At 39.4% G+C, this 14,613-nt stretch overlaps 1 protein-coding gene across 2 annotated transcripts in view; it reads right to left on the reverse strand.

Annotated features, from left to right (window-relative positions):
* Positions 1-13,860, reverse strand: part of igsf21a (immunoglobin superfamily, member 21a) — a 180,409-nt gene extending 166,549 nt beyond the window's left edge. For both annotated transcript variants that reach the window (XM_080026172.1, XM_080026171.1), the window contains exon 1: positions 13,629-13,860. In XM_080026172.1, the coding sequence (XP_079882298.1) occupies positions 13,629-13,767 (139 nt within the window). In that variant the 5' untranslated portion in view covers positions 13,768-13,860. The remainder of the gene's footprint in view (positions 1-13,628) is intronic.
* Between the last annotated feature and the right edge of the window lie 753 nt (positions 13,861-14,613).

A 14,613-nucleotide genomic window follows, 5' to 3' on the forward strand; every position in this document is an offset into this window, starting at 1 on the left:
GATGACACATTTTGAAACAGCTAATGGCACATATTTTGTTCTACATTTTTTCTCCACTGTGATGAAGATGTAATTATAGGAGTCTAAAGCACTGACCTTTGCTCCTTCCCTCAAACCGAGACAACGGAGAGAGTGTCAGTTTAACACAATAACCATACAATAAGTCAACCACGCTCAGAAGGCAGTGCTGTACATGTTGGAGCGCTACTGTATGTGTTTGCAGCACTGGGTTACATGTTGTGTTGTTGTGGCATCAGATGTCCAACATCTGACATCGAGGACATTTCACTGAATTTCAAAGAAGTCAAAGCGCACATTATATTTCTTGTTTGTATTACTGCTATTGGGGGTCAGGGGGAATGTGGCAGCTGGGAATACAGTGCATATGCATTGGGTTTCCATGAAAAAGTGGAGTAGGTTAAAGTGCAAACCAAACTGATAATACACTCTATTGAATCTACAATCAGACTGCATCCATAAACTGGCAGTTTTCCTTTATCCCTGAGTGTTGACATGATGGAAGTCTCACTATGCTGCAGAATGTAGCCTACTGTTCAGTCAGCTGTGACGAGGACTAATGTGAGCTTTCTCTTGCATTCAACTCCCCTTGGAAGAGGGCGCCACATGAGGAATATTAGCAGCTGAGTGGCTGCGTAAATCAAACTGCTGAAATGACAGCTAAGCAATTCAATTCAAGTTTGTCATTGTTTGTTCCAACCAAGTGAATAACCACCAATTAACACGTATTGTAAAAACATGATGCAGGCTTGAGAATATAAGTACATAGCAACATAGTGAAACAAAAAATATATTTTTTTGGAATCCAACATTAACCTTTATGGCCGCATTAGTTATATTAAAAGCTGTGTTGCTCAAGCTGTTCTAATTGTGTTTGCACCAACACAGAAGACACGGGAGGAGACGGTAAAACAAGGGAGAAACCAGGCAACGGATGAGGCGGCGACAACTATTTATAAAAAGTCCATTACTGAGGCTCAACGAGAATCCTCAATAATCAGCAGTACTTTGTACCTGCAAAACGTCTCAGAGATGAATGAAAATCAATTGTCTTTAACCTAAAACGACAATGTTTACATTGCTTCCTTTCATACAATAAGTGGGTATTTACTTTGTAGAAAAAATTCGATTTTTTTCTATGCAGATCAAAACAAAACAGTTCAGGCTTCTCAGTATTGATGCTTTGGATAAGTAAACAGAATGGGGTTCTTTTTATACAACCTCGACTTGATCAAAAAAAGAGTTTGGTTTTAGTTCATTACGGAAGCTTGTGAAGAGAGGTTCCCAGTCTGCCTGTCTACTCACTGCACACTTAAAGCGGACAGCTCTCCAGGCCGTTTTCCTACGACTCTCTTTCCCCATTACCATCACTTCCCTATGCTGCTCTCTACGTTTGATTAAGTACAATCCAGTGGGGGTGTTTCAGCACAAACGTGATCCATGGCTCAGGGCTGACTTTACTCTGCTGTGTCAGAGCCAAAGATTTTGCGCTCCGTGTTCCTTTCCCTATTCCCGGCTCATAAACATCACCTTCATTACAGTCTGGATACAGAGGTCTAATAAGACATGGAATCCTGAAGCCCATAGACAATCAGCATAAGGGATACAATATGACATAATTCACACCTTCATGCACAGAAGAAAGAAAAACAGAATATGATATCACAACTTTTATGAAAGAAAGCTACAAAGTGACATTATCTCAAATTGTAGTATGTTTACACTGTTACTAACACATAGCCTATTGTGCCGTGTAATATTTAACATAATGGCATCACCAGCAGTAAAGTTCATGGCAAATCATTTTAACTGCTACGCATGGCAGTTTCACTCACAAGAAATATTCTCTGTGAGTTTGTTCAGAGAGAGGTCTCTGTTGACATAAAACTTTGACCACTATTTTCTTCAGGGGAAAATGAAGTTGACGTTTAATGTGCAGTAAATTACCAGAATTTATATCGATTGACCTACTGACCATGGGATCAAGCGAACAAATAAAAATAAAAACGCTAGCCTCAAAGGCTTGTGTTATTTGGTATAGAAAACAAAATTACCATAATAGCAATGCACTATGAGATTAAGCAGAGTTAATCAAATTTGATGAACTACATTAAATGACATATAGCCAATTTCAATTACAAAGCAATCCAAATTGAAAGAGCATCATCTTTAAAGATAATATAATAGAGTGTTAGGGGTGCAGTTGTTCAAGTGACTTACAAATGGACACAAGAAATGCATTGACAGCACATGCGTAACCATGTTCATTGAGTGTTAAGCTCTACATAATTGTGCAACAGTTAAAGCACTAGTGTTTATAAGTGTAAACAGCTTGGAACTGCATGCCTCAAGCGATCTCAATCAGAAGAGGACATAATCTCACCATGACCCAACATTTACCTATGCATAACAGTGATACAAGCAACCGACGCTGAGGAGTCATTACAGCTGCTCCCTGGCAATATTATATTTCCCTGTCCTGAGAACGCCGTGCCAGAGTACTAGCAGGTAGAATGCATAAGCCACACTCACTTCTAGAGTTAAATCAACGCTGACAGTTTTATTGGGCAAGAATAAATTAGATCATCTCTATGCTTTATATAAAAATTCTGAATGGAGGAGCAAGCAGCAAAAAGTAAAGCGTAACCACCCCGATGGATGAAGCAATCTCGCAATATTAAGCTTCATCTTTTTTTTTTTTAAACAGTAAAGTCAAATAATCATATCTTATGCCAGCTATGATCCATGTGCAGCAGCAGTTTCTATTGTGTTGTATAATTCATGTCATGTGTGCGGGAGATTAATTCTCAGAACTTGCAAGACAAGTTCTGCTGGATCAAAGGTTTGCTGATAAATGTTATCATAAATGACAGATGTTGGAGGATGAGCACAGAGACTTGGGCTATCATAGAATGACTCTGTCTGTAAAACCTGCCACTGTGACTGCAGATTGATGTCTTCTTCATGATTTTTTGGGTGATAGAAAATGTAGGGATTGTGTCCCGAGGGGAAGGAAGCCTCGCTGTGGCTCTTGTGGAGGAAGTCAGCGTGCGTGAAAGGAAATAATCTGTTGTCACAAGATGCATAGCCCACACTATTCTCCCTTACTCCCATTTGCACAGCTTCAGCCTATCCAGAGTGAGGTCAATGTGCAGATTAAAGATTTTTCCCCCCTCTTCTTTGCCACATCTTCGCTGTTTTCATGCCTAATCTGGATTTTTCATGAAACCTCTGCGATGCAGAATTTGTTGCCTATAGGATGGCTTTGAATAGCTCTGGACATAAGAAATGTAAACTGAAAAGGCAAAGCAGTGTTTTGGGATATTTAGAGTTACTAGATACTACATATGGAAGTGTAGAAGGAAATGTTTTAATTTTAAGTAAAAGAAAAGGATTTCTTGTGTATGTATGTGTTGTTTATAATTAAGGTAAGACATTTTCCATTAGAGTGGAGATGGGAAAGATAGAGTACTTACATCTATGTATATCACATTCAAGTGTGATGAGTCCTGTAGTATATAATAACCCTATACATAAATGAAGAGGTACCTCACAACTGTAATCTAAAAAAACATTCAATTTAATGTCCTGAACTAACAACAGTGCCCATCTCCAATCTTATCTGAGAATATTGTACAGCTAATGCACATGATGCTTACCCTTCTACGTGCCTTCATAGCATAACCTTCATGGATAGTAACATGAAAAAACACAAAGACAGCAAGCGTTTCATCTTTTCAAACTGAGGTCACAGTGACTTTGAATAATTCCACGTGCTTGGGTTATCCAAAAACAATCATCCCTTGCCGAAAGCAAACCGCAAACAATCTGAATGTCTGTGTGAGAAAACAAAATCTGTGTTCAGCAGGAAAGCCTAAGCCCGCTGTGAAGAACCACAAATGTGGAGACAAATCTCTTGTATAGTATACAAGGCACTTCTAAAAGTCTTAAATAAGGAGGCTAATGTTGGAACACAGTGGCAGAGCAAGTGTTATTACTCGGCAGCCATGTTTGAACACGATAAGAAAAAATACATAATCCACATTAGCATTAACAGTGAGGGGGAAAAGAGTAACTGCTGATACAGCCTGTCAAGAAATCCCTACTTATTACAGCTGCTAATTTCAGGAGCATGTGGCTCTGAAATCAAGATGATACACCCATGAAAAAAAAACATAATTCACTGAGCTTTATTAGTAAAGGAGAATACTGTATGACACTATCTGACAATACCAGCTGTTAACTGTATAGATCACACATATACAGGGACTTTATACTTTCTCAATGTAGCCCATCATTGGAGACCTACGAACAAAGCGTCTCTGCTATTTTTTCCTATCTCTGCAAACCACCAGCTGCTGAGGGAATCAGAGTTGCTTCAAACTCCCACGCAAACCAAAGGAATCAGCCAGCCAGCGTACAAAAGGACTTCAGGGGTAGAAAGGGAAGTTACTGCGCTGTTTGAACTTCCTTGCCCCAAGACTTGAGTTGTCTCTACTAATCACAGGCTTTATCACTTGATCATTTGGAGCTCGAGAGCACAAATGTATTTCAGCCAGTATGGAAAAAGGAGAGTGCATTTTGTCGTGAGGATTTCCTCCATTCTCCCCCCTCACCACTTGTCACGTAAGATGCTGTTGTGGTGGCCGTGGGGAGGACCGATTTGTCATGACGGTTACAGATTCTGTTGCATTATTTGCCTTGTGGCAGACAGATTTACACCCTGTGGTCGACCCCTCGGGGCTGGGGCTGCAAGGCAACAAGCCATCTTGGATGCAAACCCCTTAGCTTAAAATGCTAGTCGTTAATAAAACATGTTAATGGGTTCGCAATGACTGGTTCCCTGAAAACACCACACGTTAGCTCATCCAAAATATCAAAGAGATGATTCGGTTTCACACATTTACCTGAAAAGTAGACAGTTGGCATGTATGCAAATGCTCAGAATATGTTTTTTTTTCTCACATGTGGCTTATCACTGCCTCAGACATTTCAGGGTGTCACGCTACTGGGGTGGATGCCTTTGAAGAAACTAAAAGCCAGAATTTATTTCAAGATCAACCCCCACACCTCAATGCAAAAGGCAAATGCATGCACAGTTGAGAAGTGTAAAACTGTTTTCAGACCTGCTGTTGGAAAATTGTCTGGGTTTTGTTAAATAACTGCGTAACAGGTTTATTCAGACCCAGTGTGAAATCAGACAGCGAAGGTGATTTTTACACGCACACACAAAAAAAAAGATAAGGCTACGTCACCCTTTGAGATCTCTGCCACAATGGAGATGAATTGAACTTAGCTTCTGGTGCTCAAAGCCTTTGCCTATTTGTAGTCCATTTGAGTACTAAATACTAAATGTCACTCACTGCCTCAGTTTTCAACATTTTATATTTTCTTCCTGAACTCAGGGGTATAAACTGGTTTGTATTTTCAAATAAATGTATACTATAATAATTTGATGCAACTACCTAACCTTGGCTGTAATTGCTTTTTACCATAAGCTTGTAGGGAGCAGAGGAATATCATTGGTCAGAGTAGAATTATATCAGATACTACATTTCACCCAGAAAAACTTCACATTACGGAAGCCAAATAAGCTCTTGACTTACAGTTACAGTCAAATATTCTCTATTTAATAATCTGATAATAAACTCAAAATACACACTCCAGTCCTTCAGGGACTAAATTACACCACAAAGAACTTTGAAGGTAATTACGATTTTTTTTGTAACAGCCATTTCATCTTTACCTAGGACTACACGCACAAAGTAGGCCGAAGCCATCCAACTAAAGCTGGAATTTCTGGGTCAGTGACCCGTTTCAAGTTTTTAAATATGGCTTTTTTATTCACATTAAATAGGATTCCAAGTACAAAAGATCTAGACTAAAAGGTGAGCATAACTATAATTATACTTTATTCAAAGGTGATCACTGAATGAGACCATTGGTAGACACACAGGATATCTACAATGACTGCTATATGGGATTTGGGATTTTTCTTCTTTTTCAGCGATGCCATTAGATGAAGTCCAGCCAAAGGCTGGTATTTACCAGGAGTCCGGTACTCTCAACTAGTATAAGAGGTCAAAGTGGGGTTTAAAGCAGTTTTTGATTAAGTTTCCATCTGAAAGAAATTAATGTTATATTTTTCACATTGCTTGAACTCACTGTCTAATCACAGCTATCAGTAGAAAACATAACAGAGTTTTCACGAGATCATATCAGCAGCGGCAGAGGTTAGTATTAAATTAAATACATGTCCAGCTCAATAGCACTATATTTTCACTCTAGGCTGGTCTAGTTGATTCAAAAATATGGTCTATAAATGAGATGGGAGCATTGTAAGCTGAAGCTTTAAGGGGGGAAACGCATATATACGTACATGTATTTGAAACGTCACAATGAGCAAGCAAACAATAGCAGAACAAAACAAAAGAAGTCCACTTCTAATCTGTGTGTAATAATTTTTACATAACTGCTGAAATCTGCAGTGCTGATGCAAAGCCTGGTGAGAGTGGGATAGTGGCATAACCACAACGCATTTAACAGCAAATACCTCTTCTCACTTCCTGTAAGTCAAGACCAGCCATCAATGGCAGACAGTCATAGTGCACCGGAAAGCATCAGATCTAACAGATCCAGGGCCTGTCAACACTGCTATGATCCACATCTACAAGCCAGCTTCCAGTACTGTGGTATTGCAAGATATGTTGTAAGACTCTGTATGCAGGAGTTCAAATTAACGTGCTAAACACATACATAACATAAAGTACTGTTACAACAATTTTAGCCTAAAGCAGATTCAAACAACAAATGCTCTAGAAAGTCAATTGCAGGCATGTCAAGTCATGGCTAGTGTCAAGTGACCTCAAGGAACTTTCGGTTGTTGTTGATTCAAACGGCCCCTTTGGTCAAAAGCAGTCGTGTTTTTACGACACCAGCGCCAGCTGTTGTAAGAAATTTGCTAGCGTGTGCCAGTGGTGTGTGCATTTGTTTAGGAAGAGAGTGAAAGAGAAACCTCCTGATGCATCATGATGAGGTTATGTATGTGACTATGTAAGTTTAAGAATGGTAATATGACAATGGTGAAGCAAAGTGATAGTACCATTGAGGAAACACAGGATGTTCTGGTCTGCCTGCTGTAAATCGTTTTGTCAGAGTTTTTGTTGAAGGCCTCGTTTGCTGTTTCGGGTTATTATCAGAGGAAAATTGAGACTGTCTCATAAACATCTACAAGCTTCTAGTAGTCACTTTAATTGACCACCAGTCTATAATTGTACAGCCTACCATGTGTAACTATATTATTATTTATATACTTCTAAAATGACTACATTGTTGGCATTTAAACTGCAATAACTCTGAACAGCCACAACAGTGTGTTGTACGGTTGTTTAAGTATGTGTTCTATAATGCGCAGTATCCCTTTGGCCTTTGACCCAGTGCACATGAGTCCATGAATGTGATTATTTTACTCCTTATCCCTGTGATATTCCTACCAGATACTTCTAGTAGCAAATCATTTGCGCCTGCTCGTCCAATTTCCTGATCTACATCAAATCAGAGCGCCTAATACTTAACTGCATTGCTCTTTGAACCCCCATTCAGCTGTTCAGACCAGAACCTATATCAGTTCCCACATGCAATTTGCCTTTAGCTGAGGACATGCAAGGACATCACTGGAAAACATTGTATCGTGTTGACTGTGACACTAATTGGGAAGGTATTAAAACAAGATATTTAAAGATGAGCTTGTGATGAAAGAAGTAGGGGAGAACGGGGGAATCTGAGGCATCGGGTAATGTGAGCCACCCCCTGTATCTAGGCAACGGAAAACATTTTTTGGTCATGTGAGATATATGTTTTCAAGCCCCTCTCATTTCCCCATGGCCCTGAAAGAAAGGACCTCATGGTGCTGTGGTAAGCATGTTTTTTTCACAAAAATAGAAAGTACATTTTCTTGCTGTCAACTTAATCAACTGTTGTGCCAAAGCAAATGTATTCACGTAGAAAAGCTTATATCATACGTGTTGATGAACTACCAACATATAAAAACCATGTGCTGATATTAGCTAAAGATTAGCCTGAAATGCCAAGAGAGGTAGTTTTTTCTCAAATTGTGGTGGTGGGGGAAAGTGAGCCAAATGCTGTGGGGGAAAGTGAGACACTGTCTCTCTTTCCCCCACCATGAGGCACAAGTTAAGTTTAGTCTTAAACATATTTGAATTAGGGCTGTCAAATTAACGCGTTAATTTCGATTAATTAATCACAGAAAAATTAACGCGATTAAAAAAATGAACGCAGATTAATCGCACTTCTACATTGCCCTTTGACCCGGTGCAAAAGAGGTGAGACGATAGCGGAGCTGCATTTGTAGCTTGCGGAAACGACCCGCACGGGATTAAACAGTAAATAAAGAAGCATAGAGAGGGCTCTATGGATGTGTTATGGGCTGCTCCGGGAAAATAAGCATGAAGGTAGGAATACGTCTTATGTTATTCTCCGCAGTGTCTGTGCATTATTGGTTTAGTGGGTGCCTAATTAACAATGTAGGTTCAAAACAGTAGGCTATCTCTCAATCTTCCTCCGTCTCACTTCTGTTTGCTAGCTGCGATCGTCTCCCGCTAACGGACACCCTCACACTCTTCCTAGCAGATATTCCTGTCTTTTTTCCTCCTTTGTGTGTGTGTGTGTGTGTGTGTGTGTGTGTGTGTGAATTTATTTAATGTAGAAACCTCGCTGAGGGGAGGAGACAGAAGTTACGAGAGACGGACAGAGAGAGAGAGAGAGAGAGGGAGAGAGAGAGAGAGAGAGAGAAACGAACGGTAGCATATACAGTTGTTTATAAACAGGCATAAAGGTGTATGCGATTAATTTAGATTAATTAATCACAGAGCCTGTAATTAATTAGATAACATTTTTTAATCGCTTGACAGCCCTAATTTTAATGTAATATTACATAACATATGTTTTATTTTAATGTCATACACATTGTAGAAAATCCATCATGCCAAGGAAATACACCAGGAAGACGACCTGGGGAAACCACACGGAAAGAGCACCTTCTCATCTTTCCCTGTAACCTTCAGGGCTGGAATGTAGAGTAGGCCTAGTTGTAGAGTATGACAGGCTGATGTTATAATCCAGTTGGGTCTTCTCCTGTGTTCTGAGTCCCAGGCTGTTCTCGCTGGTTCTGATTTCCCTATGCTTTGACCCCCAGACACAAGCTGGCTCTAAGGGTCCTGTGTTCTGACCCCCAGACTGTGTTCTAATCTAACTGGTTCTATCTTTCATTTGAATCTTATTAAAACCTTTTGAATTATAATATGTTGTATTTGATTTTGTTCAGAGTTACTTTTAAGTGTTTAGAAAATTTGCTTTGCTTAATTGACCAAACCCCATCATTATTTTACTAGTCCAACATTAGTTCTGGAATGTGTGGCTAGCTTTCAGGATTGTAACTGTTACAATATGTGTTTTTATGGTAGTTTCAGAGTGGAAAAAGTAAGTGGATCAGTTTACCCCCTTGATTTTTCTGGTCTGTCTCAGTTTACCCCACAGCTGGGGTAAAGTGAGCCACATGACAACTTTTTTTAAAACAATCATATTTTCACTGCCCTTCGTCTTGAAAAAAATCTGCTAATGCCCATTTCTAGGAAACATTCTGAATTAATGGGAAATGTGTACATTTGAGTGATAAATCATTTTAGCTCGCATAGAGGGGAGCAAATGTAAAAAGTGGCTCAGATTACCCCGTTCTCCCCTATAATATCACACTGGACAGCAGATTGTCTGTTGCTGCGAGAGTAGAGAAGGTACAAGAAGGGCTATTGTGCGTGCAGCTTTCAAGAGCAGCATTATCCTCAGTAAGAATTATACATAAGTATCTTATAATGTTATTGTCTAGGACACTCCATCCACAGATGGAGTGTCCTAGACACTAAAGGGGAATGAGATACAGCATTAGAGATACTTTGATTTTTAAGTAAGATCTTAGAAAATTATCATGGTCAGAAGATGAATGTAATTGGAAATACTAAGCCTACTGCTCTAGAGAGAAAGCATCAAAAAGCCACAATATGATATTTTTTTCATCACAACTTCTGAACACTTCTTATCTATAGTTCTTAATCTCTTAGATAAATCTCTGAAGCCCTGTGAGGCAAGTCTGTTCTTCCTTAAATTGCATTGTAATGTGCCAACTTACTAGGGTTTTTTCCTTTATTATTTTTTAAGGGTGGTGGAGGTGAAGTCTGCAAAAACAAAGACAAAAGATCAAGCTACCCTACACAACACTTTGATGTGAAAACTTGAACATGTCCTCATATCCACCACAATCACAACCTTACTGAAACCCAGAACAAATACACAGTTTGTCCAGTTATATTACTGGATGTTGAGTATATGTATTTCTCTCCAACACAAAGTCATATATCAAGACTTAACAGTTTGCTAAATTGAAAATGTGAACTGTTATGTGTATGTTGTTATACCAATTATAGCTCAATGTTACCAAGGCTAACCATTATTTTATCTCTTGAATAATCCGCATAGCTCTGAGTCAAGCAGCTGATTGGCGGAGTGATAAAAAAAATGGCTGTCTCGTGGCAAACTAAAGTTTTGGGAAGAATCTCAGTTTGGCTATGCCAGTTTAGTTGTTGATGAATGGGTTAATCCTTGTCAATTCAGTAGTCAATGCTGTTCAATTTCCTTGGTTTCTGTATGCATGTCTGACCTGCAGGGTAAGCACTGTAGAGAGATCAATCCTCATAATGGTGTGTCTGCACTGATATGGCAAAGGTCAATTTGATGTAACTGGTGCACTGCTGGCTGAAGACACAACGCTTCATGTTGTGAACATGGACAGACAACCGTTCCAAGAGAAATAATGCTGCAATTCCTTGCTACATGTCAGAACATTACAATATGTAATACATTATATGTACACAGAAGATTTTATTTTTGGTGCTCTTTCACAATTTTATTTCCTGCATGCCTGCACATATCCCAGTATACATGTATTTATGGTCTAGAATATAGTTTATTAATTGTATCCCTACTGTTCACCAATCTACCACAGAAGTATATCTATTTAATATTCTATAGTTTTTTTCTTAAATGTTATTCTTATATAATAAATCATGCACTATTTTATGTCTCTAGATTCTCTTTTTCTTTTTTACCCGCATGATTTTCTGTTATTTTTGTCGAGCATTGTTGCAGGGAGCATGAGGAGAAATAAGAATGTACATGTCAAGTTCTGCTTCAGTAATCCTTGTGCATTTCACAAATACAAGAACTTGTCATGAGTATGACTTGATGGAAACTACTCAAACCATACTGAGTAGCACACACATTTGCAAATATATTGTGCATGTAAAAGATTTTTTTTAAACAAACTTAACTCACACTTACCATCCCCCACTGAATGGTTAGCCTGCTCTCATATGATTGACTCTGTGACATGTTTTAACAGCCAAACATATATGCTGAACTACTCCATTTCAGTAGCTTTGGCTAGCTCGTGGGCACAGCTGCATTAAGCAAGGAGCTGTGCCGAAGTTTCTAGGATGAACACATCTGGCAGACTGTGATGGTTTGTGGGCTCCAAGTTAACTCAATAGATTTCATCATCTTTCATTTGAAAATGAGAATACTGTATGCTTCATTTCTCAAATGTATCCAGCCAGAAAAAGAAACACCATTGGAGACAATGAAAACGTATGACATTTCAAGATATAGATGAGTGGAATCAAGAAGGAAGGAAATCGGTCTTAAGACATATGGCACACACGTTGAAATAGAAAAGCCTCGAAATTGTTAAAGCACTCACACAGGCAAATGGTATACTGCTATGAATATAAGGTTATTAAGCAGACAGCAGACATCAGTTTATAGTGATAATACCGCAAGTGAAGAAATCTTGCAATAAAAGGTGAAATCCTGGGGTTTAGCCACAGCGTAAATCTATTTACCTCAAAAAAACAGCAGCAAGTGACAACAAAAGCCAAAAACAACCTTGAAGTCTGACCGTTAAGTCACTCCAACTCAAATCCTGCCAATTGATTGGTTAAATGCTACCATTCATTGTTCGGTTACAGGCCGATCGATGTTAACACCAGCAAGGAAAATCTCAGCCACTCAACTGTACAATGCAATGAAACCAAAGTTGTCTTAGTTATTGTGGACATTTCAAACGAGCATGATTACTTTAATACTTTAGTGCAGGCCTGTGTGTAGGTCACCATCTTCTCAGACATGCAGACCCAGGAATTGTTTTTTTTTTTTGTATCCCTTAACAGTAAGCACAAACGATATAATGATTTCCTATATGGGTCAGCAAAGTTCAAACACACTTGAAAACATCTGAATCCTTAGTAAACAGTGCAGGTTAACAGGTTAGTTTGTTAGGTGTGCTGCTTTGATGTCGTAGCCAGGATTGAACACCTTCAAACACAACGTGACCGCCAGTGCAGTGAGCAAAACTCCAACATAATAAAAAGGAGCCTAACATTCTCTGTATTTCTCAGTGAGGGAATCAAGTGCTTACAATGCAGTCTTGGAACGGGAGCATTTGATGTATGACACCATGTGGAAGAAAACAAATGCATCTGTGAAATGCCACAGGGAAGCATATGCAAAGACAGGCATTATCCCATGAGTAAAGCGAGCTGCTTAAATGACTGCCGCCAGGTGCTTATCTGTTTGCAAATATTTGAATACTTGGACTTGCTTCCCCTAAATTGCGGGAGGCTATAACATCCGTATAGTTCCATTACCATTTGCCTCCCACCTAAAAAAGAAAATACAACTATGTAGAAGACAGCCTAAAATGATACAAAAAAAATATACGCTACACATATTTCATAACTTAAATTCGCTTTTTATGAAATTTTTTCAATCTTTTATTGATTTTTTATACCTAACATTCAAACACGTCAACGGCGGATTAAGAGAAAAAACGCGACACCCATGCCACCGTTGTGCCGAGCAGATCGCACGTACAGAGAGAGCAGACATCTGCAAGAAATACTGTGATACATATAAATAAAAAGACGAACTTTAATGTTTTTCAAGGCAACAACTTCAATATATTGAGTCCAGGCGCTCGTTACATCTGATGTGTAAAAGCCACCATGACCAGGACGCCGAGCAGCGCGCCTCGGAATGCTTTAGTTGCGTGAAGCTCACAATGCTGTCAAGCACACACGGTCGTGACAGCCAATGCAGAATAATCAAGACTTGATATATAACTAGGCCTCCTGCTTCTCCTTTTTTTATTTTTTTTTATTTTTTCATTTGAGCACACCGACGACACCACGCATTGTGCAGCCTGGACTGAATCACACCATTATTCATTGGTTTCTCTCTTCCACGACTTGCGTGGTGGTGATGGCACGGAGGGGGAAAGTTGGCATGAGGCAAGCATGGCATCGATCGCCTCCGTGGTTGTCCCGATAGTAGGCTATTTCACAGTCGCATATGAATCACTCAACTCGTTTGACAGTTATTATCGGCTAGGCTATTGTTGGACCCCACGCATGGTCCGGTGTGACTGCGCGAGAGGTTCCGACAGACTGTTTGAATGTGATAGGATATGACGGGGTCAGACTTACCGACGGCTAAATCCAGTAGATCGGCGCACAGGAGCAAGCACAATGAGAAGACGGTCATCTTTCCCTTATTTTGCAATAAATCCCAAACTCCATTTGCGTTTACATGCTCTCCGGGTTTCGGCTGTGTAATCCCCGCCATTCCAGAGGTATGCGATTGAAAGGTGCCCCCAAACTATTCATGATGCAGCTCAAGTCCAAGTGGGGAAATCGCAGAAGTTGACAATGAATACGGCATTCAGAGCGGCGAAAATCAAGCATCAGATGATGAAAAGATAAAAGAATCTGGCTGCGATCACAGAAGCAAGCGGAGTGTTGTTGTTTTTCCTCTCTCGGATTAAACAATAGGAAGCTGCGGTGAGCCGCGGAGAAGGGACGAGGCTCTGGATAAAACGGAGGTTTGGATGAAAATGTGTTCCTCTCTCTCTCTCTCTCTCTCTCTCTCTCTCTCTCTCTCTCTCTCTCTCTCTCTCTCTCTCTCTCTCCTCCCGCCCTCCAGACAGACGCACAGTCATTGCTGATCACTCGCTCTTTTATTTCACACAATTTCCCTTAATCCTACCCTGGATTGAGACCACTCTAATTCTGTCCATTAAGCCGATTTATTCTGTTGGAGTTTTTTCCTTGTAAAAAGACAGGTTTTAAAATATCCTTATGCTCCAGTACAACCTACTATAGCCTATATTACAAGGACACTAAACAACAAACAAGCAGATGGCATGCCAAGCACAGATCATCAAACAAGTAATTATGTATTAATCAGAATACATTTTATACATATTTTGTATTTGTAATATTTTTTGTGTAGCCCACTAAAAGAGTACATTTTTATTAATTTATTTATTTTTTTTATTAAAAAAGGGGCTTCAATTAATTTTCTGTTTAGCTTTGGTTTTACACTCGACCTGAATTAAATCAGGATCAATTCAGAAGGGACTTGTGGCTGCACTATTAGTCCCTGAAAACAACTTTAACTAGAGAATACATA

Source organism: Ammodytes marinus (genome assembly GCF_949987685.1).
Source record: "Ammodytes marinus genome assembly, chromosome: 4".
Lineage (NCBI taxonomy): Eukaryota > Metazoa > Chordata > Actinopteri > Uranoscopiformes > Ammodytidae > Ammodytes > Ammodytes marinus.